Source organism: Nycticebus coucang, chromosome 3 (genome assembly GCF_027406575.1).
Source record: "Nycticebus coucang isolate mNycCou1 chromosome 3, mNycCou1.pri, whole genome shotgun sequence".
In the NCBI taxonomy this organism is placed as follows: Eukaryota; Metazoa; Chordata; class Mammalia; order Primates; family Lorisidae; genus Nycticebus; species Nycticebus coucang.
In genome coordinates this window covers 97178428-97200731 of record NC_069782.1, presented here as the reverse complement: position 1 = coordinate 97200731, position 22304 = coordinate 97178428, and the positions used below count along the sequence as shown (strand labels likewise).

Sequence of the window (22304 nt, the reverse complement as noted above, 5' to 3'; positions counted from 1 at the left end):
GTAAAGTTTATTTAGGGTTTTCTAGAGGTGACAAATCCACACATATGCAACCCCACACACACACTTGCAAACACACATACACGTTGAATTCCAAAAGAGCACAAAGGCAATTTGTGGTACTTTTGAAACCAGAATAGCTCACGTTACCTTCCTTTTTTTTTTTTTTTTTGACAGAACCTTAAGCTATTGCCCTGGTAGAGTTCCGTGGCGTCATGGCTCACAGCAACCTCAGGCTCCTGGGTTTAAGCAATTCTCCTGCCTCAGCCTCCTGAGTAGCTGGGACTATAGGCGCCCACCACAATGCCCGGCTGTTTTTGGTTGTGGTTGTCATTGTTTGGCAGGCCTGGGCTGGATTCGAACCCACCAGCTCTGGTGTATGTGGCCGGCACTTGAGCTACATGCCACCACATGTTACCTTCTAACTGAGGAAGAGGTGAAATAAACACCAGAGGTTATAATGGGGAAATCTAAAACCTCCATTAGAAGTCCATTAACTTCACCATGACTTTGTCAAGAGGTAATGATTTGCTTAACACTTTATTTTTATTTATTTATTTTTTTTGTAGAGACAGAGTCTCACTTTATTGCCCTCGGTAGAGTGCCGTGGCGTCACACAGCTCACAGCAACCTCCAACTCCTGGGCTTAAGCGATTCTCTTGCCTCAGCTTCCCGAGTAGCTGTGACTACAGGCGCCCACCACAACGCCCAGCTATTTTTTTGGTTGCAGTTCAGCCGGGGCCGGGTTTGAACCCGCCACCCTCGGTATATGGGGCCGGCGCCTTACCAACTGAGCCACAGGCGCCGCCCTGCTTAACGCTTTATATGTTAACTGACAGAACTATTAGGTGAGGTAACATTGTTATTTCTATATTTCAGATGAGACTCAGAGTCTCAGATTGAGAGAGGATAGCAGAGAAGGGTGAGGAAGAACAGGTCTCCTCAAGGAGACCAAAAGGATACACATGCAGGGTCCTCTCCACGGTGACTCAACTCTTGGGAATTTGTAAACTTAACTTCCTGAAACTTGGAAATTTCCAAGTTCTGTGAAATCCTGTAGTGGCAGGAATAGCATCTCCCGCTTGATTCAAACTGGCCAATGAGAAGGGTACCTGTGGGGTGGAACTTTTTTTTTTTTTTTGTAGAGACACTTTATGGCCCTCAGTAGAGTGCCATGGCGTCACACGGCTCACAGCAACCTCCAACTCCTGGGCTTAAGCGATTCTCTTGCCTCAGCCTCCCGAGTAGCTGGGACTACAGGCGCCCGCCACAATGCCCGGCTATTTTTTGATTGCAGTTCAGCCGCGGCCGGGTTTGAACCCGCCACCCTCCGTATATGGGGCCAGCGCCTTACCGACTGAGCCACAGGCACTTCCCAGAACTTTTGGACTGTCAATAAAAAGGGAAAGACCAAGGCAGTTGGGGAGCGCCGCCATTTGAAATTCTTCTATGCCATAGCTCCCGGCTGGTGAATAAAGCCCTTCCTCTTATAAACGTGGTATTTCGGTGCTCTTTCTCTCCGTTGGGCCTTGTCTTCCTGCAACAAGATGAAACTTACTTGCCTGGGGTTGCACAGCTTATAAAAGGCAGAGTTGGGTTTCAAACCCAGTCTGTATGTCTCTAAAACCTGTGCTTTGTTTACTTCTTCAGGTTGCCTGAAAAAATGAATAAAAAGCATATGATACTCTTCTGTCTCCAAAACTCTGAAACTGTGTTCTGGTTCAACCTTCATCTATTTCATTTCATCCCATCTCTAGTCCCATCCTCTTTGTATAACTTTTTCTACCATCCTTGCCCTTTGCTCTGGTCAGAGAAGTCTCCCTGATTCCCCATGAACATCCTCCAAATCTTTAAGGATTGATGAAAGAGTTGTATACTTTACAAATCACACCCTTTGGAAACTACACATTCATAAATTAGTATCTTGTCTTTCCCATCTGCTAGAAATGTCTCTTTCTCTCAGCATATCCAAAGCCTTAGAGTCTTTCAAGGTAAAACTTAGTCCTCTGCAGCTCTGGGTCTCAGGACTGCAGGGCTGACAAGGGATTTCTCTTCCTGAATTCTTGGGACACTCAACACAAAATCAGCACCATGTTATATGTGGTATCCGGGCCCATGCTGCACCGTGTAAGTTCTTTTGAATATGTCCTTGTCAAGTACCTGTTTGGTCCTCTGAGCAGTGAAAACAGTAGCTGTTTTACTTGGGTTAAACTCTCAATCTCTTAGCCTCAATTTTTCCTATTTGAAAAATGGGAGCAATGGTAACTATGTTGGTCCTATCCATGATTCTCTTCCCACTTCCATCTGCGGAATGTTGTGGACAGAAGTAGTGTTGCTTGGCACAGTGGTTCTCAAAATGTGGCTTGGAGAGTTCCTGGGGACCCATGAAGGCTCCTCTTTTCTTTTTTTTTTTTTGTAGAGACAGTCTCACTGTATCGCCCTCAGGTAGAGTGCAGTGGCATCACACGGCTCACAGCAACCTCTAACTCTTGGGCTTATGCGATTCTCTTGCCTCAGCCTCCCGAGCAGCTGGGACTACAGGCACGCGCCACAACGCCTGGCTATTTTTCTGTTGCAGTTTGGCCGGGGCTGGGTCCTAACCTGCCACCCTTGGCATATGGGGCCGGCACCCCACTCACTGAGCCACAGGCGCCGCCCAAGGCTCCTCTTTTCCAACGACATATCTGTGTGAGGCTGAGTTTTCTTTACGTACTGTACGTGAATGGGAACAATACATTCTGAATGCAAAAATGGCTTGAGATTCCAGTTGTCTTCTATTGAGCCAGATACTAAAGCTTCTGCAAAAAAATGTAAAACAAGGCTCAGCTCCTGTAGCACAGTGGTTATGGCTCCGGCCATATGCACTAAAGCTGGCAGGTTCGAACCTGGCCTGGGCCATCTAAGCAACAGTGACAACTGCAACAACAACAAAATAGCTGGGCATTGTGGAGGGCGCCTGTAGTCCTGGCTACTTGGGAGTCTGAGGCAAAACAATCACTTAAAGCCTAAGAGTTTGAGGTTGCTGTGAGCTGTGACACCACCGTACTCTATTGAGGGCAAAATAGACTCTAACTCAAAAAAAAGTAAAACAGGGCGGCGCCTGTCGCTCAGTGAGTAGGGCCCCCGCCCCATATGATGAAGTGGGTGGGTTCAAACCCAGCCCCAGCCAAACTGCAACAAAAAAATATCCGGATGTTGAGGTGGGTGCCTGTAGTCCCAGCTACTCAGGAGGATGAGGCAAGAGAATCTCCGAAGCCCAGGAGTTGGAGGCTGCTGTGAGCTGTGTGATGCCATGACACTACCGAGAGTGATAAAGTGAAATTCTGTCTCTACAAAAAAAAGTAAAACAGTGCCACTGTTCTTAGTAATTTTTTTGTTTGAAAAATATGATTTTTGGGGTGGTGCCTGTGGCTCAAGGGGTAGGGCGCTGGCCCCATATACCAGAGGTGGCAGGTTCAAACCCAGCCCCAGCCAAAAACTGCAAAAAAATAAAAAAGAACACTGACATAGACATAATGGGAATACCATAAGGAAAGGAATAGAGAAAAGAAAAATATAATTTTTTTTCCAAGCCAAACTGTATCCAGCTTTATTAAAGATACTTTTCATAAACAATCATGGTATTTCAGGCAGGACATGGGCAGACGATCGTTAACAGTATACAACAACTTTCAAACTCCCTTCTTCAATGTTCTACCAAAAATCAGAAAGCCACTATAAAACCCAATGAAGTCTTCATTTGATGCTCTGAACAAGGAAGTTTAGAGTGAGGGTTGACAATTCTTTTTTTTTTTTGTAGAGACAGAGTTTCACTTTATGGCCCTCGGTAGAGTGCCGTGGCCTCACACAGCTCACAGCAACCTCCAACTCCTGGGCTTAAGCGATTCTCTTGCCTCAGCCTCCCAAGCAGCTGAGACTACAGGCGCCCGCCACAATGCCCAGCTATTTTTTGGTTGCAGTTTGGCTGGGCCGGGTTTGAACCCGCCACCCTCGGTGTACGGGGCCGGCGCCTTACGGACTGAGCCACAGGCGTCGCCGGAGGGTTGACGTTTCATATTTAGCATGTTGTTTAACAACTTTTCACAAGCCAACCCTGACTTTCAGGAAATGAAATGAAAATGGCAGAATTTATCTGAAGATCCAACAATCTACAAATGGAACCACTGCTCTTTTGAGGGATGCCATCTCAGTGGTATTATTGAAAAAGTCCAGATTCCTTGATATACTGGTAACCAATTTTTGGGGGTCAGGTCCCAAGAGGTGACTGGGTTTAAGTGAGTTAAGACTATGCTGAAGACAGAGGGAGAATAGGACATAAAAACAAATTAGTTTTTCCATATCACAAGGCATTTGTGCCAACGTAGCTATGTGTCAACATCAGGGAATCCCTCCTCTTGGGAGCCAAGAGGAAGTCTCTCAAAACTAGAGGGAAAAAACATTTTCCCTCATATCAATCTAGCTTTGGAGACATTCTATTAGTGACATATGCCCCTTCCCCCAAAAACAATGAAGTGTTCTGTGTGCTAACAACATAGCTTAAAAAAAAAAGTAAAACAAAATTCTGCATTTTTATAAAACTTGATGGGCAGCGCCTGTGGCTCAAGGAGTAGGGCGCAGGTCCCATATGCCAGAGGTGGCGGGTTCAAACCCAGCCCTGGCCAAAAAAAAACACCCACCCCCCAAAAAAAAAAACTTGATAAAAAATAGTATTTCAAACTGTACGGTCACCAGAAGTACACAGTTATCAAAAATGCGCACACTTCACTCGGCGTTTCCAGCACCTGCAGCTTTCTGGGCCTGGTCTGTTTTGGCATCTCCGTTTTCTGCAGGGTTGTTCCCCTCCTTGCCAGCGTCAGCTTTTCCTTTTTCCCCTTTGGGCATTTTCTCTCCCTTCTTTGCCGTGGACTTTTTTTTTTTTTTTTTGTGGAGTCAGAGTCTCACTTTATGGCCCTTGGTAGAGTGCCGTGGCATCACACAGCTCACAGCAACCTCCAACTCCTGGGCTTAAGCGATTCTCTTGCCTCAGCCTCCTGAGCAGCTGGGACTACAGGTGCCCGCCACAACGGCCGGCTATTTTTTGGTTCCAATTTGGCCGGGGCCGGGTTTGAACCCGCCACCCTTGGTATATGGGGCCGGCGCCCTACTCACTGAGCCACAGGTGCTGCCCGCAGGGGCCTTTTTGGGCTTGGGCGCTGGCTTTGGAGGAGCAGGTTTAGCAGACAACCTTGCGCATCTTCTCTGCGGTTCGTCCTTTGCCTTGGCTTTATCTCCTTTAGCTTCCCCTTCAGCCTTTCTCTTGGGCCATGGTGGCAAAGGCGGGGGGTGGGGGTGGGGGTGGGTGGGACGTAAGCGTTGTACGCGGGGATGCAGCAACGCGCAAGCTTTGGTCGGTCCGGGGGTCGTTCTCGCCTCCTCTTCTTCACACTGCTCGAAAAATATAATTTTTAAATAAAATATACATGATTATGTTAACATGTGGCAGGTTATTACTATTTTATGAATTAATGAGCATTTCAAATATTTTTCAGTTTTAATTTCTTTTTTTCTTTGTTTAGAGACAGAGTCTCACTTTGTCGCCTTCCGTAGAGTGCTGTGGTATCACAGCTCACAGCAACCTCGAACTCCTGGGCTTAGGCAATTCTTTTGCTTCAGCCTCCCGAGTAGCTGGGACTACAGGCGCCCACCACTACACCCGTCTATCAAATTCTATTTTTTTGTTGTTGTTGTTGTTGAGACAGGGTCCCACCCTATGCCCCTGAGCAGAGTGCAGTGGGCGTGGTAGCTCACCACAACCTCAGACTCGGGCTGCGGGCACCCCGCTGCCTCAGCCTCCGGAAGCCGCTGGGATTACAGGCGCTTGCCGCGGCGCCGGGCTGGGTTTTTCCATTTTTTTCACGAGTCGGGGTCTCACTGTCGCTCAGGCGAGTCTCGAACTCCTGAGCTCAAGCGATTCTCCCTCCTCAACCTCCCACAGTGCTGGGATTACAGGCGTGAGCCACCGCGCCCGGCCAAATTCTTGAATTCAAGTGATCCTCTTGCCTCAGCTTCCTAAGTAGCTGGGACTAGAGACACCCGCCACAACGCTCAGCTATTTTTAGAGACCAGGTCTAGCTCTTTTTCAGGCTGGTATGGAACTCCTGAGCTCGAGCAATCCAATCTCCTGGGCATCCCAGAGTGCTAGGCTTGCCAACGTGAGCCATTGCGCACCTGGCTTTTCTGTTTGATTTTAAAAATACAGTACATCATGCATGCACTGCCCACATTTAATAATGAACAATAAAAAGTTGGCTTGGTGCCTGTGGCACAGTGGATACGGCGCTGGCTACATGCTCTGAAGCTGGAGGGTTCAAGCCCAGCCCGGGCCAGCTGAACAACAATGACAACTGTTTGATTGACAACAACAATAAAAAAAAAAAATTAAAAGTAAAATTACACTTTTAACGGATAGGAATGGGAAAAAGCTGAAGTCGGCTCAAGTAAAGTAGTACTGATGAAAAGTAAAATTACTTTTTTTTTTTTTTTGCAGTTTTTGGCTGGGACTGGGTTTGAACTCGCCACCGCCGGCATATGGGGCCGGCGCCCTATTCCTTTGAGCCACCAGCGCCTCCCGTAAAATTACATTTTTAACAGATAGGAATGGGAAAAAGCTGAAGCCGGCTCAAGTAAAGTAGTACTGACGGACAACAACTACAACAACCAGAAAGTTTTCCTAGTCAGCCTGCTCGCAGCTGACAAACACCCTGTACTGGTTCCCTTGGGTTCAACTCCCGCCCGGAGAGGCTAAGCCCCACCCCTCAATCGGACCCGCCCCGCCCCTTTGACGACGACGTCATCTCCGGGCAGCCCGCTTCCTCCAACTCCCTCTGGCTCCCGCCTTCGCCCGCTTCCGGTCTTCGTCGTCGCCGCTGCTGCCGCTGCTCCTGCTGCTGCTGCTGAGGCTGCTGGCGGAGGCCGGAGGATCGGGCGGCGGCGGCGGCGGCGGCTGAGAGGGCGGCGGCGGGAGCGGAACAGAACAAGGGAGCGAGAGGAAGCGAGCGAGTAGCAAGCGGAGCGTACCCTTCCGCCCGCCTGAGGAGCCGGAGCAGCCCGGGCCCCGCCGCCGCCGCCACCGCCGCCGCCGCCTGCCTGCCGGACAAAGCCGAGAGTCGGCGCCCAGAGCCATGTCCTCGTCCGCCGGCAGCGGCCACCAGCCCAGCCAGAGCCGCGCCATCCCCACCCGCACCGTGCCAATCAGCGACGCCGCGCAGCTACCTCATGACTATTGCACCACGCCCGGGGGGACGCTCTTCTCCACAACACCGGGAGGTGAGCGCCGGCCAACCCTCCGCCGTGTCCGGGTCCCCCGCCACTGTCTTCCGTGTCTCCTTCTTGGCGACCCTCCCCACCCCCCCCCGCTCCTCCATAGCCCCAGGGACGCTGTCCTCGGGCTGCACCCGCGCTTTCCGGACTCTTCATTAGTGATCTCTGTCGCTCGCCCCTCGAGTCCGCGCGCGCCCCACTGGTTGCGACAAAAAGCCCTTGTTCTGCTTCGTGGCCGGTTCACGCACACGTCCCACTTTCCTTCTCGGTCTCTTCCGGCTTCCCTTGTCTATCCTTGGCCTGGAACTATGCTCTGCTTTACCCCTAACTCTTGCAGATCGTGCATGTTAATGCTTGATTTTGGAGCTGACTCTCGGATCTTTTTAGAAAGCAAGTTGGGAGAGAATTTCGGTCCCGGAACCTTGCAGTGGCTTGTTTTGCCGCTTTTAGAACGCCAGGAGGAGGCTGGAATGCAGAGCCTGGAAGCCTTGCCCGGCGTTATCCTGCTTTGACAGCATTGTTTACTTTGGTGGACGAGGCCCCACGGGAGGGGTGGAGGGAGTCCCTCGGCCAAGAGTAGAGAGTGATAAAATAATGCTCAAGTAATAGCCAAGAGAAAGTACCCTGTTTCCCCGAAAATAAGACATACTTACAGGAAACATAAGACGTCCCCGGAAAATAAGACCTAGCGCATCTTTGGGAGCACACCTTAAAATAAGACACTGTCTTATTTTCGGGGAAACGGGGTAGGTGGGGGAGGTAGAGCGCTGGCAGTCTTAATAGGGTTTCTTTTGGCAGTGACGCCTTTGGAGGGGGATTGAATGGGACGTTGTCAAAGAGGACCCCCTGGTTAGGTGAGGTCGCTTGATCCTGGGGAAGGGGTTTATAGAGAGAGGCGGTGCAGAAGGAGGTTTACCAGCATTGTTTTTCAGAGTAGACTAGCGGCTGTTTACGTGTTAACACTGGGGTAGAGGTGAACCTTGTTGAATTGGTCATGAGAAAAGGGAGCTCAAAGGTTGTCTGTCCCCTAACTGGGCTGTTCTCCAAAGGGAGGAGACTGGAAAAAGATTTTGAGGGCCTATCGAAGGGAAAGGGGATTCCTTTTAAACCGCGGGACTTTGCCTTCTTTTGGTTATGGGTGGCCTTTCACTAGAGGGTGGAGATTTTGCTGGCAGCCCCTGAAGTCTACCGAATTGCTAGCCTCATTTTTGTGGGCAGGGCCCTGGAATTGTACTACAACCAATCCGGTGCATTTACGGGTTGCACAACAGCAAGGCCTGTAGAGTAGGGAAACTCTGCCTTGCCAACCCCAAGGGATAAAAATCTAGGAGAGAGCTTTACAGATGTATCCAGCCAGCCCACTGTAGGGGAGGGGAGGCTGCCTTGGAAGATTTTTTTTTTTTTTTTGTGGTTTTTGGCTGGGGCTGGGCCTGAACCCACCACCTCCGGCATATGGGACCAGTGCCCCACTCCTTGAGCCACAGGCGCCGCCCACCTTGGAAGATTTTTAAATGACTCAGGCTGAAGTTCATAAATAAATATGGAGAGCTGGGCTTAAGGAATTGTTTACCTTTGCAGTATGGTGGAGTTTCTAGTGAGGTGGCTTACCTGGTTCAGTAAATCTCTCTCCTGATCTGATGTGGTCTGTAGGAAACTAATCCCTGTGTTTGAGCTGGGATGCTGGGATCTTGCTTTTTAATTATGAAAGATTTTGGCAGACCAAAATCAGCTCCAGATAAGAGTTGCCTTGAACTTGATAGCTTTTGAGAAATGGATAGTTTTCCAAGGGGAAGAAAAGGATTTATAACTTCCAGAATTCTTTTTTTTTTTTTGTAGAGACAGAGTCTTACCTTATCGCTCTCGGTAGAGTGCCGTGGCGTCACACAGCTCACAGCAACCTCCAAATCCGTGGGCTTAGGCAATTCTCTTGACTCAGCCTCCGGAGTAGCTGGGACTACAGGCGCCCGCCACAACTCCCGGCTATTTTTTTGTTGCAGTTTGGCCGGGTCTGGGTTTGAACCCGCCACCCTCGGCATATGGGGCCGGCGCCCTACCCGCTGAGCCACAGGCGCCGCCCAACTCCCAGAATTCTTTGCAGTGTTAGTAAATGCCTGTGCTTCCAGCATTTCAAAGCATGTGTCACAGTAACAACTGCATTCAGCTATAATTTATTTGGGGCAGAAACCGAACTTTTAGCTATATAGTAATCATTATTTCCCGAGGGAAGAGCCACAGACAGATGCTTTTGGCACATTTCAAATAGCCAAGCTACTATGCTTTTCAAATAAAGACATCGTCTCTAAGCATTGCTTTAAAGATAGAAGCCTGTCTCAGAGCCTGGATTAGTTCCTAAAATGCTTGGAAAAATTATTCCAGAAATATTCATTTACCCCACCTCTCAACACACAATTCCACTGTTTTCTCAAGTATCATTTAACCTGTCTCCAAATAGTTTCAATGCACACAATTTTTTGTTTCAGATTTAATACTTGGTTCATTTATAATATTAAACCTGTGTTTATTGGTATAGCCCATTGTAATCTTTGGATATTTAAAACAAGGGCTTAGTTAAGATGTTTATAAGGATATTGCACTGTTGCAATTAGATTTGGTCACTGTTTTTAGCAATTAATTGAATACTGTTTAGGAATTCAGTACTTAATTGGTTTAATTTTACTCCTTTGGAAATTTTCTGCCCTCTGATGGTTTATACATTTCTCTTGTTACATTCTTCTCCCCCTCACTATGTAATTTTATTTCCCTCAACTTGAGGGAGGTGGTTTACTGTTACTTTGTTGCCTCAGACACATAAATTAATGTGGTTAGGTGTCTTTTTGTGGGTCCAATGTAGTGCTGTGCACAAAAGGGGTTAACAGACAAAAAATAGGAAGTGTAGCCCTTGATCTGAACAAGCTTAAAATCTTGATTTGGAGGGAAGGGGGAGACAGATAAGATTTTAGTTCTGAGAAAATAATAGAACCAATATAAGAGCTAACATATGTTTCAGACTGGAAAACATTTAGAAAAATGAGAGTAGGCTTGCATTGGAAATCTCTGTTTTGTGGGTAGAGATGAGATTATTAGCATTTCCTGATTCGAGCTTCTGAAAACTTTCTAGAGAGTCACATGCATATCAAAGCATTTAAAATAACCGTTGATTTGCTGACTGCCTCAAATAGTCAGACTGGGCTGGGACTTCCTCAACGCAGTGAACTTATAACTTCCCCCCACTTAAGAATCCTTTATTCATTGGGGATCAAAGGATGCACCCTAATCTTGAGGTTTCTCAAAATTGCCTTCCTGTGATTGGGGAAATGAAAAGTGGGGGGAAACATAGTTGCCGTAATCTCTTGGATTTCTCATATTGTGAGAAAAGTACCTTCTCTCATTATTAAGGATGAGGGAAATATTTGTTGAGTGAATTCCAGGTGCACCAACCCACCCAAAGCCCTTGGATTTTATTTATTTATTTTTTTCCTGTCTATGGAGGAGTGGGAATGAAACTTGGTTCTTCCATTGAAAATCTACTTAACCTTAATGGAAGAAGGTAAGATTACTATATTTGGCTTCATTTTTATAACACTCTGGTTAGCTAGAAGGGACCTGGTACTTTATTTTGTAGAGACAGAGTTTCACTTTATGGCCCTCGGTAGAGTGCCGTGGCATCACACAGCTCACAGCAACCTCCATCTCCTGGGCTGAAGCGATTCTCTTGCCTCAGCCTCCCGAGTAGCTGGGACTACAGGCGCCCGCCACAACGCCCGGCTAGGGACCTGGTACTTTAATTTTATAATTGAGAGAGCCTGAGACCCAGCAAAATTAAGTAACCTATTAGCATTGTATAGCTAATTAACATCAGTGGGTAACCTCAAATTTAGTTTCCTGATCACTAGTCCCGGTTTTTCCTCCACTGTCTTAAAATGCTTATCTGTCCAGGCATGATGGTTCACACCCTAATGTTAGCACTTTGGGAGGCTTTGGGAGGCCCAGGCAGGAGGATTCCTTCAGTCTAGGCATTAGTTCAAGGTTACGGTGAGCTATGCCCTGGCCCACTACACACCAGTCTGAGTGACAACAAGATCCTTTCTCTAAAATAAACTTACTTAAAATAAACTTATCAAAAGGAGGTTTGCAAACATTAAAGAGACTTTTCCACCTTTGGAATACTAGCTGATAGGCTTTTTGCTATCTTATTTCTTTTTTAGGTCCTAAAATCTCCTTCTGGGAGAGTTGTGCTGTGGGGAATGAACAGAAACATAGAGGCCTCTTTTAGCCTTTCTTTTCCTTCATAACATTCTCATCGGCTGTGGAAAAGTATGCTGTTGCCATAACAAGAGCAACAGAGGGGAACTAACTATGACGGTCTGAATCTTGTTTATGCTGTAGTTCTTCCTCTGCCAGCTGGAGAGTTGCTGTGATTGGTTCACTGGGGCAGAATTACTAAAGGCCATTGGAAGGGACTGGTAATAAAAGAGAGGTAGGAAGGAGGGAAAAAAATCCATGGTATTGGGGGAGAGACTTGCTTTTTAATCTGGTTCCTTTCTTGGGAAGAATGACTAGAACTCTGTGTGTGGATATGTGGAAGGAAGGCCAGTTTCTGACCGTCCTTATAAAATTTCTAATTTGGCGACCTTGAGCTGAGTTAATTCTAGGCCAGTAACTTCTGAACCAACAAATGTACTTATTTAACTCTAACTTCAGTTATTAGCTAGAGGACATATTTAACGTGAGAAGTGCATGTAAAACATAAAGTATGTTCGATCACTTTGCCTTGTGGTTGAGAAAGATGGCATTTACTTAGTAACACAAATTAGCATGTTGTCATTTTGCAGGAGATTTAGCTTTAGCTTCATGTTTATCAGCTGCTGACGTGTATATTGAAGAGGATATCTTCAGTTTTTATGTTGGGTGCATTGCTGCTGAGTGTCTGAATCCTGAGCCTGGGGAAGTCAGCAGTTTTCACCCTGAAGGCAGTGCACTGTGTGGAAGGGGAGAGCACCTTTGTCTGACCCAAGCTAGATACAGCCCAACAAGGGAAGAGGTTACAGGGAGATAGTGCAGTATGCATGACAGACTGGTGCACAGCTCCCTTCAGCTCTTCAGAGGCTTGTCATAATGAATCAGAAAGGAAGAACATTTTGAGAATCAGAATCTTTAAATTTTATAAGGAGATATTTGGGGTGGTTTGGAGATGATGTAGGCTTGATTAATTGTGCGTGTGTGTGTGTGTGTGTGTGTGAAGTTCAGATGGGGTAAAGTTAATGTAGAGAAAGCTAGTTCATCTGGTTGGGTGGGAAGGGAGCCTAAACAGGAAGACAATTTGTTGGTGAACGGCAGAAGAAATTTTTCAAGTTAATGTTTCAAAGATTTTTGTTGCTGTATTTATAATAGAACAAAAGTTAATTGAGACTTAATAGTCAATAGGTAAGGCCTAGGTGACCATTTTCAAATTTGTTTACCATTATACTTTGCTTTGTGAAGGCCCCTTAAAACCTGTGTGCTCCTAAAAAAAACAAAAAACCTGTGTGCTCCTTAACACCTTGTATATATATACCCATCCAATGTGGAACTAGTTTTTATTTTGTTTTGTTTTGTTTTTTTGTAGAGACACAGTCTCACTTTATGGCCCTCGGTAGAGTGCCATGGCATCACACAGCTCACAGCAACCTCCAGCTCCTGGGCTTAAGCAATTCTCTTGCCTCAGCCTCTCGAGTAGCTGGGACTACAGGCGCCCACCACAACGCCCGGCTATTTTTTGGTTGCAGTTCATCCAGGGCCAAGTTTGAACCCGCCACCCTCCGTATATGGGGCCGGCGCCCTACCGACTGAGCCACAGGCGCCGCCCGTGGAACTAGTTTTTAAAAGACTCCTTGGCTGGGTGCGGTTATTCACACCTGTAATCCCAGCACTTGGGAGGCCAAAGAGGGTGGATTGCCTGATCTCATAGGTTCAAGACCAGCCTGAGACACAGTGAGACCTCGTCTGTAAAAATAGCTGGGTGTTGTGGCAGGCACCTCTAATCCTAGCTACTCGGGAGGCTAAGACGAAAGAATCACTTGAGCCCAAGAATTTGAGTTTGCTGTGAGCTATGACACCATAGCACTCTACTGAGGACAATAGCTTGAGACTCTGTCTCAAAATAAATAAATAAATAAAATAAGTAAATGACCCCTTGCCATGGTTTTCGGGCCACAACTTGAAGCCAAAAGTTCAGAATATTTGAGTGTTTATATCTAAATAATCTTTCAGAGCTCTAAGACAAATGCCTTAACAAAAAGAAGCTGTTGATTTCATGGAGTAGTTTTACAAAGTAGCCCGGGTATGGTGTCTCATACCTATAATCCTGACACTCTGGGAGGCTGAGGCAGGTGGATTGCCTGAGCTTAAGCGTTTGAGACCAGCCTGAACGAGAGTGAGACCCCATCTTTACTAAAATAAAAATAAATTGAAAAACTAGTGGGGCACCTATAATCCCAACTACTTGGGTAGGCTGAGCTGTCTCATGCCTATACTGTTTTGGACTTAGTACCAACTTTGGGAGGCTTTGGTGGAAGGGTAGCTTGCGCCTAGGAGTTCAAGGCCAGCCTGGGCAACATAGCAAGAACCTTAACTCTACGGGACACCACTACAACAGGGATTCTACCTGCAACATTGAATGCAAACATTGAAACCTAATTGTACCCTAACATTAATCTGAAATTTAAAAAAAAGAACACTATCTCTAAAAACAGCAACAAAGAGAAAAAATTAGAAGACACCTATAGTCCCAGCTACTTGGGAGGCTAAGGTTGTAGGAGTGCATGAACCCAGGAATTAAAAGCCACAGTGAGCTGTGATCATGCTGCTGCCCTCTAGCCTGGGTGACAGAGCAAGACTCTCTTTAAAAAAAAAAAGAAAGAAAGAAAGAAAAGTAAGTAACAATTTCAACAAGCAAGGATAAACTGGAAACTACAAATTTAATGCTTGTGGATCCATGACATCTGTGAATGGAGGTAGTTTTTAACTTTCTCCTTATCAACCTGAATGCCTTTGATCTCTATTTCTTGCCTAATTGTCCTAGCTAGAACTTTAAGTATGATGTTAAATATGTAGATGTTCTGAGACACCAAGAATGATCAGCCATGTCTTGTTCCTGTTCTTAGGAAGAAAACATCCAGTCTTTCATCATTACATGAGAATGTACCTGTGGCTTTTCATAGATAATCCATTATCAGTTGAGAAAGTGCCCTTCTATTCCTAGTTTTTGGGTTTTTTTTTTTCCTTTTTGAGAGAGAGCCGCACTGGTAGAGTGCCATGGCATCACAGCTCAAGGCAACCTCAAAGTCTTGGGCTGAAGTGATCCTCTTGCCTCAGCCTCCCAACTACCCTGTTTCCCCGAAAATAAGACATCCTCCAAAAATAAGACCTAGCACATCTTTGGGAGCACACCTTAAAATAAGACACTGTCTTATTTTCGGGGAAACAGGGTAGCTGGGACTACAGGCGCCTGCCACAACACCCGGCTTTTTTTGTTGTTGCAGTTGTTTAGCTGACCCGGGCTGGGTTGGAAACTGCCACCCTCGGTATATGTGGCTGGCACCGTTACCACTGTGCTATGGGCACCTCGCCATGGGTGTTTTTTAGTAATGAAAGGGTGTTGGATTTTGTCAAGTGCATTTTTCTAATCTGTGGAGATTATCATGTGACTTTTGGTTTTTATTCTATTGATATGATGTATTACACTGACTGATTTTCAGAAGTTGAACCAGCTTGTATTCCTTGGCTAAGTCTCAGTTGTGTTGTGTGATCTTTTCATATGTTGTTGAATTTGGTTTGTCTGTGCTTGGTTGGGGATTTTGCAGAAGGGATTTTAGTCTGTATATGTTTCTTGTGATGTCTTTGGGTAATACCTCATTCAGTTTTAATTTTTTAGAAATGACCTACTGTTGGGCAGCGCCTGTGGCTCAAGGAGTAGGGCGCCGGTCCCATATGCCAGAGGTGGCGGGTTCAAACCCAGCCCCGGCCAAAAAAAAAAAGAAAAGAAAAGAAATGACCTACTGTTTACAGTAGAAGTACTGACTATTTACTGTTGAAAATAGTAATAATAATAATAGATGGGTAATACCTCGTTCAGTTTTAATTTTTTAGAAATGGCCTGCTGTTTATAGTAGAAGTGCTGACTATTTACTGTTGAAAATAGACTATTTTGTTTAGGTTCTGAGAGATAACTTATCAGAAAGTGTGAAAGGCTTATGATTTTTCATTTTAAGATTAATCAATAGGGCTTCAGAGAGAACTCATCTTTTCATCAGGGACTATGTTAGGTGTTATGCTACTTGTGCATTGAAATGAAACTGCCCTCTGTTCTGATAAATTCCTAATACTATTATGAGTAGATGGCTGATAAAAACAGTAACCTAGAGTAGTGATATCCAATAAGATTAGTTCAAGCTCCTTACTATAAAGAAAAGTGGAAAATGTTGGTAAAACTATTGTTTTTATTTGTTAAATAAGTCCCCAAGAGGAGTAAACTTACGGTGGAAGGGAGACAAATATTTGGAACGGCTACCAGGTTTGAATCTGTTTTCCACATACCATTAGCAGTGATTTTAGCATTACAGACAGGCTTAACCACAACATCTGTGGAATCTAATCCAGAGAATTGATTTGAATACAGTCAGCAACCTGGCAGGTCCAACCTGAATCAGGGTCAGGCATTTCTTAGGGAGAAAAATTATTTTGATGTGAAACGTTCAAGCCCTAACAGAGGTGTGTGCATATTTGATGTGTTTTATTTTGACCCATATTTTCTGATGGTTAAGACTACATAAACTTAAAAAGTCAGTTGGACACTTATTTAAGGGTGGTTTGTTTACTATTTGGACCTAGTACCAATTTTTTTTTTTTTTTTTTTAATTTGGCCGGGGCTGGGTTTGAACCCGCCACCTCCGGCATATGGGACGGGAGCCCTACCCGCTGAGCCACAGGCGCCGCCCGACCTAGTACCAATTTAAAGAACATCTGCTTCAACATGTTTTGCACTCAAGAGAACCAGACATACCTAGAATATACAGCTGTCTTGTTTGTATTATATCATGACAGCACAATTGTCATGTGTTGACATGTATGACATATATGTCATATATATTATCTTTTTCATAAATACTATTAGCTTCACTGGATATTAGTTTTCTTCACCTATGAAATAAGATTTCCACCAGAGGTTCTCTAAGGCCATTTCTAACACAGGACTTTCTGAACAGGAACATAGTCATTGTTAACTTCTCTTTTCAGCCCAGATGCGTGTTCTATCATGGAAGTGTCCTAAGTGATAGGGTAGGGAACTATCCTTTGAAATTAATATCTTGGCAATCTTTGCTCCCAGTTACTAAGACTTTGAGTTAAAGGGTGGTAGGGTAGACTTTTCATAAACTGTGTCTTCCATTTGCCACAATAATTCAGTCATATTTCTTTACATGGTCTTGAGGCTCCTGATGTGCCTTTTGTTGATATAAAAATCATGTCTCTTGGTTTCATTAGCACCCCATTACCAGAGTTTCTAAATAACATGATTTAATGCTGTTTCTCAGTTTTATTTTATTTTTTATTTATTTATTTTTTTGAGACAGAGTCTCAAGCTGTCACCCTGGGTAGAGCGTCCTGTCACCACAGCTCACAGCAACCTCTAACTCCTGGGCTTAAGCGATTCTCTTGCCTCAGCCTCCCAAGTAGCTGGGACTACAGGTGCCCACCACAACGCCTGATTCATTTTTGGTTGTAGTTGTCATTGTTGTTTTGGTGGGCTCGGGCTGGATTCGAACCCACCAGCTATGGTGGATGTGGCTGGCGCATTAGCTGCTTGAACTACAGGCGCCGAGCCATGTTTCTCAGTTGTAGATATTAACAAGTTTTCTGCTATGGAAGATGAGGATTTATTTGCTATATGCACTCTTCTCCATATATAATATATATACACACACACACACACACACACACTTCTGTCTCCCATCCTCCCAATTTAATTTTTTTAACCCTTTTTGATTAAATCTTTTTTATTTTTTTATTTTTTGAGATAGAGCCTTAAGCTATTGCGCTGGGTAGAGTTCGGTGGCTCACAGCTCACACAGCAACCTCAAACTCCTAGGTTGAAGCGATTCTTTTGCCTTAGGTTCCCAAGTAGCTGGGACTACAGGTGCCTGCCACAATGCCAGGCTATTTTTTTTATTGCAGTTGTCATTGTCATTTGGCCGGCCCTGGCTGGATTCAAACCCGCCAGCTCTGGTATATGTGGCTGGTGCCTTAGCTGCTTGAGCTACAGGCGCCAAGCCTGATTAAATAAATCTTGATGTAATGTTTATTAAGTTTACGTAAATATTAAACATAGATGTGACTTACGGTGTTTGTTTCCTGTCCAACAGTCATTCCCCCCGCTTTTATTTTTTTAAAGATTCACATTCTATCACTCGGAGTAGAGTGCCATGGTGTCATCTTAGCTTACAACCTCAAACTCCTGGGCTTAAGAGCTCCTCTTGCCTCAGCCTACCAAATAGCTGGGACTACAGGCACCCGCCACCACACCCAGTTAGGTTTTCTGTTTTTAATATAGAGAGGGCTCTTATTCTTACGCAGGCTGGTCTCAAACTTCTGATCTTAAGCAGTCCACCCATCCCGGCCTGCCAGAGTGCTAGGCATGACCCACTGTGCCTGGCCTCAAATTCCTTCATTTTTTTAAGTGTCAGCATGTCAAGCCCCTGGGTATGTATCATGACTTCTCCAAGCCAGTTGTGATTTTTCCCCAGTGTTTGGGCTGGTGGCCATCAGAACCAGTTCAAATGAGAATATAGGGGAAGTCAGCTAGGGGCTTTCTGTGAAAGATTTCCCTCTCTCAAGGGGGGAAAGTCCTATAAGGAAAGCCATGTTTGACTTTATATTCTCCTTTCCTGTTTGGGACACTATTGTATGAGGATATAGGTACATCTCAGCCTTATTGGAAGGTTTGTCAGGAGCTTATTCAAGCTGTGCAATTTGGATCAGTTACTTAATGTTTCTTCTTCCAGCTGTTTGTTTGGATGCTTAATTCTAATTCTTTTTTTTTTAATTTTTTATTGTTGGGATTCTTTAAGGTTACAAAGAATAGGTTACACTGATTGCGTTTGTTAGATAAAGTTCCTCTTATAATTGTGTCTTGACCCCAAGAGGTGTGCCATACATTGTGACCCTTGTACTAGAATAGAGTACACTGGATTCTTGATTCTCATTCTGGTTTTTTTTTGAGACAGAACCTCAAGCTGTCACCCTGGGTAGTGTGCCATGGCATTACAGCTCACAGCAACCTCCAACTCCTGGGCTTAGGCGATTCTCTTGCCTCCGCCTCCTGAGTAGCTGGGACTATAGGTGCCCACCATAATGCCCACCTATTTTTTTTTTTTTTTTTTTTTTTGTAGAGACAGAGTCTCACTGTACCGCCCTCGGGTAGAGTGCCGTGGCGTCACACGGCTCACAGCAACCTCTAACTCTTGGGCTTACGCGATTCTCTTGCCTCAGCCTCCCGAGCAGCTGGGACTACAGGCGCCCGCCACAACGCCCGGCTATTTTTTTGATGCAGTTTGGCCGGGGCTGGGTTTGAACCCGCCACCCTCGGCATATGGGGCCGGCACCCTACTCACTGAGCCACAGGCGCCGCCCCAATGCCCACCTATTTTTTGTTGCAGTTTGGCTGGGGCTGGGTTTGAACCCGCCACTCTTGGTATATGGGGCGGCGTCCTACCCACTGAGCCACATACGCCGCCCACCTTGTGATAACTTTACTCAGAAGAATGTGTTCCACTTCCATCCAGGTTAATACAAAAGATGAGAAGTCTCTATCTTTTTTAGTGGCTAAATAGTATTCCATGGTATACATATACCACGGCTTGTTAATCCATTTCTGGCTTGGTGGGCATTTAAGATGTTTCTACATTTTGGTGATTGTAAATTGAGCTGCGATAAACAGTCTAGTACAAGTGTCCTTATGATAAAAAGTTTTTTTTTCTTCTGTGTAGATGCCTCGTAATGGGATGGGAGGTCTAATTTGAGTTCTTTGAGGATTCTACATACTTCCTTCCAAAAATGTTTTATTAGTTTGCAGTTCCATCGGCAGTGTAAAAGTGTTCCCTTCTCCACATCCATGTCAGCAACTGCAGCTTTGAGACTTGTGCTGTGGGCCATTCTTACTGGGGTTAGGTGATATCTCAGGGTGGTTTTGATTTGCATTTCTCTGATTAGGGATGATGAGCATTTTTTCATATCTTTGTTATCCTTTCATCTGTCTTTTTTTTTTTTTTTTTTTTTGTAGAGACAGAGTCTCACTTTATGGCCCTTGTGCCGTGGCCTCACACAGCTCACAGCAACCTCCTCCTGGGCTTAAGCAATTCTCTTGCCTCAGCCTCCCGAGCAGCTGGGACTACAGGCGCCCGCCACAACACCCGGCTATTTTTTGGTTGCAGTTTGGCCGGGGCTGGATTTGAACCCGCCACCCTCGGTATATGGGGCCGGCGCCCTACCGACTGAGCCACAGGCGCCGCCCTCATTAACTTTAATTTTTGAAGCAGACTTTTTTTTTTTTTCTTTGAGACAGAGCCTTAAGCTGTTGCGCTGGGTAGAGTGCTATGGCATCACAGCTCAAGCAACCTCCAACTCCTGGGCTTAAACGATTCTCTTGCCTCAGCCTCCCAAACAGCTGGGACCACAGGCGCCTGCCACAATGCCCAACTAGTTTTTGGTTGCAGCCATCACTGTTGTTCGGCAGGCCCGGGCTGAATTTGAACCCCTCAGCTCTGGTGTATGTGGCTGGCACCCTAGCTGCTTGAGCTATAGGCTGAGCCTGAAGCAGAATTAAACAGAATTTTATGATGAAACACCCAGTAAAAGTATAGTAACAATTACTGTAAGTTAACAATATTACAGTAGACTTTCTTTAGATGGTTTTATTTCAGTTTACACAATTTCTTAGGTATTAGTGCATAGATTAATTATCATTTAAACTAAGCTATTTGGCCTTCAAAGAGGGCCTTACACTTTAAAGACCTGTTTTGGTACTAGCCATCTTGGCAAGCTTTATTTTAGGCATCATTCATTCACCTCCTTTTGTTTTCTGCAGTTTTAGAATCACTACTTTTTAGATTCAAAGGTAAAAGGGTTTTTTCCTTCTCTATCGAAGGGACTCAGTTTTACTCCCATGTTTTCCTAGTAATGTCAGCATCTGGAAAGTGCTGGGTCGAGATATTAGATTTAATTCAATATTTGGTCATTAAGGAATGAAAAAATATAAATACCTAAATGTTTCTATTCTGAAATCTAAACATGAACACTAAGTACAATGTGCACATTTTGAAACAAAGTCTCGGCGCCTGTAGTTCAGTGGCTAGGACACTAGCCACATACACCAAAGGTGGTGGGTTCGAGGCTAGGCCTGCCAAACAACAATGACAACTACAGCCAAAAAATAGCCAGGTGTTGTGGCGGGCTCCTGTAGTCCCAGTGACTCGGGAGGCTGAATCAAGAGAATCGCCTAACTTCAGGAGTTGGAGGTTGCTGTGAGTTGTGGGATGCCACGGCACTCTACCAAGGGTGATAAAGTGAAACTCTTGTCTCTACAAAAAAAAAAAAAAAAAAATAGCTGGGCATTATGGAGAGCACCTGAAGTCCCAGCTACTTGGGTGGCTAAGGCAAGAGAATTGCTTAAGCCCAAGAGTTTGAGGTGAGCTATAATGCCACACTACTCTACTGAGGGTGACAAAGTGAGTCTCAAAAAAACCTGTAATCATAGCACTCTGAGAGTGGAAGGCTGAGGCGGGTCGATTGTCCTGAACTCACAGGTTCAAGACCAGCTTGAGCAAGAGCGAGACCCCGTCTCTAAAAATAGCTGGGTGTTGTGACGGGCGCCTATAGTCCCAGCTACTGGAGAGGCTGAGGCAAGAGAATTGCTTGAGCTCAAGAATTGGAGTTTGCTGTGAGCTATGATGCTGTGGTCCACTACTGAGGGCGACAAAGTGAGACTCTGTCTCCAAAACAAAACAAACAAAAAAAGCCCATCATATTTGCTTATACTTGCAAAGAACAATCTAAAAATAAAATTAAGAAAACAATCCCAGGCTGGGTGCGGTGGCTCATGCCTGTAAACCTAGCACTCTGAGAGGCCGAGGTGGGTCAATAGCCTGAGCTCACAGGTTCGAGACCAGCCCCAGCCAGAGCGAGACCTCATTTCTAAAAATAGCCGTGCGTTGTGGTGGTTACCTATAGTCCCAGCTACACGGGAGGCTAATACAAGATATCGCTTGAGCCCAAGAGTTTGAGGTTGCTGTGAGCTATGACGCCACGGCACTCTACTGAGAGTGACAAAGTGAGACTCTGTCTCAAAAAGAAAAAAAAAAAAGAAAGAAAACAATCCCATATTTAATAGCATAAAAATAACAAAATACATGGGAATAAATTAAATCAGAAGAGCATAAAATTTTTTTTTATTTTTTAATTTTTATTTATTTATTTATTTACTTTTTTGTAGAGACAGAGTCTCACTTTATGGCCCTTGGTAGAGTGCCGTGGCCTCACACAGCTCACAGCAACCTCCAGCTCCTGGGCTTAAGTGATTCTCTTGCCTCAGCCTCCCGAGTAGCTGGGACTACAGGCACCCGCCACAACGCCCGGCTATTTTTTGGTTGCAGTTTGGTCAGGGCCGGGTTTGAACCTGCCACCCTCGGTATATGGGGCCGGCGCCTTACCGACTGAGCCATAGGTGCTGCCCTTTATTTTTTTTTTTTTTTGTAGAGACAGAGTCTCACTATACCGCCCTCGGGTAGAGTGCTGTGGCGTCACACGGCTCACAGCAACCTCCAACTCTTGGGCTTACGTGATTCTCTTGCCTCAGCTTCCCGAGCAGCTGGGACCACAGGCGCCCGCCACAACGCCTGGCTATTTTTCTGTTGCAGTTTGGCCAGGGCTAGGTCCGAACCCGCCACCCTTGGCATATGGGGCCAACGCCCTTCTCACTG

At 45.5% G+C, this 22304-nt stretch overlaps 2 protein-coding genes across 2 annotated transcripts in view; one reads left to right on the top strand and one right to left on the bottom strand.

Annotated features, from left to right (window-relative positions):
- The window catches only part of PPA1 (inorganic pyrophosphatase 1), a 295326-nt gene that overhangs the window by 228416 nt on the left and 44606 nt on the right, over positions 1–22304 (bottom strand). The window lies entirely within an intron of this gene.
- The window catches only part of EIF4EBP2 (eukaryotic translation initiation factor 4E binding protein 2), a 35382-nt gene continuing 19918 nt past the window's right edge, over positions 6841–22304 (top strand). Inside the window, exon 1 of the mRNA XM_053586459.1 lies at positions 6841–7302. Within this exon, the coding sequence (XP_053442434.1) occupies positions 7158–7302 (145 nt within the window). The 5' untranslated portion in view covers positions 6841–7157. The remainder of the gene's footprint in view (positions 7303–22304) is intronic.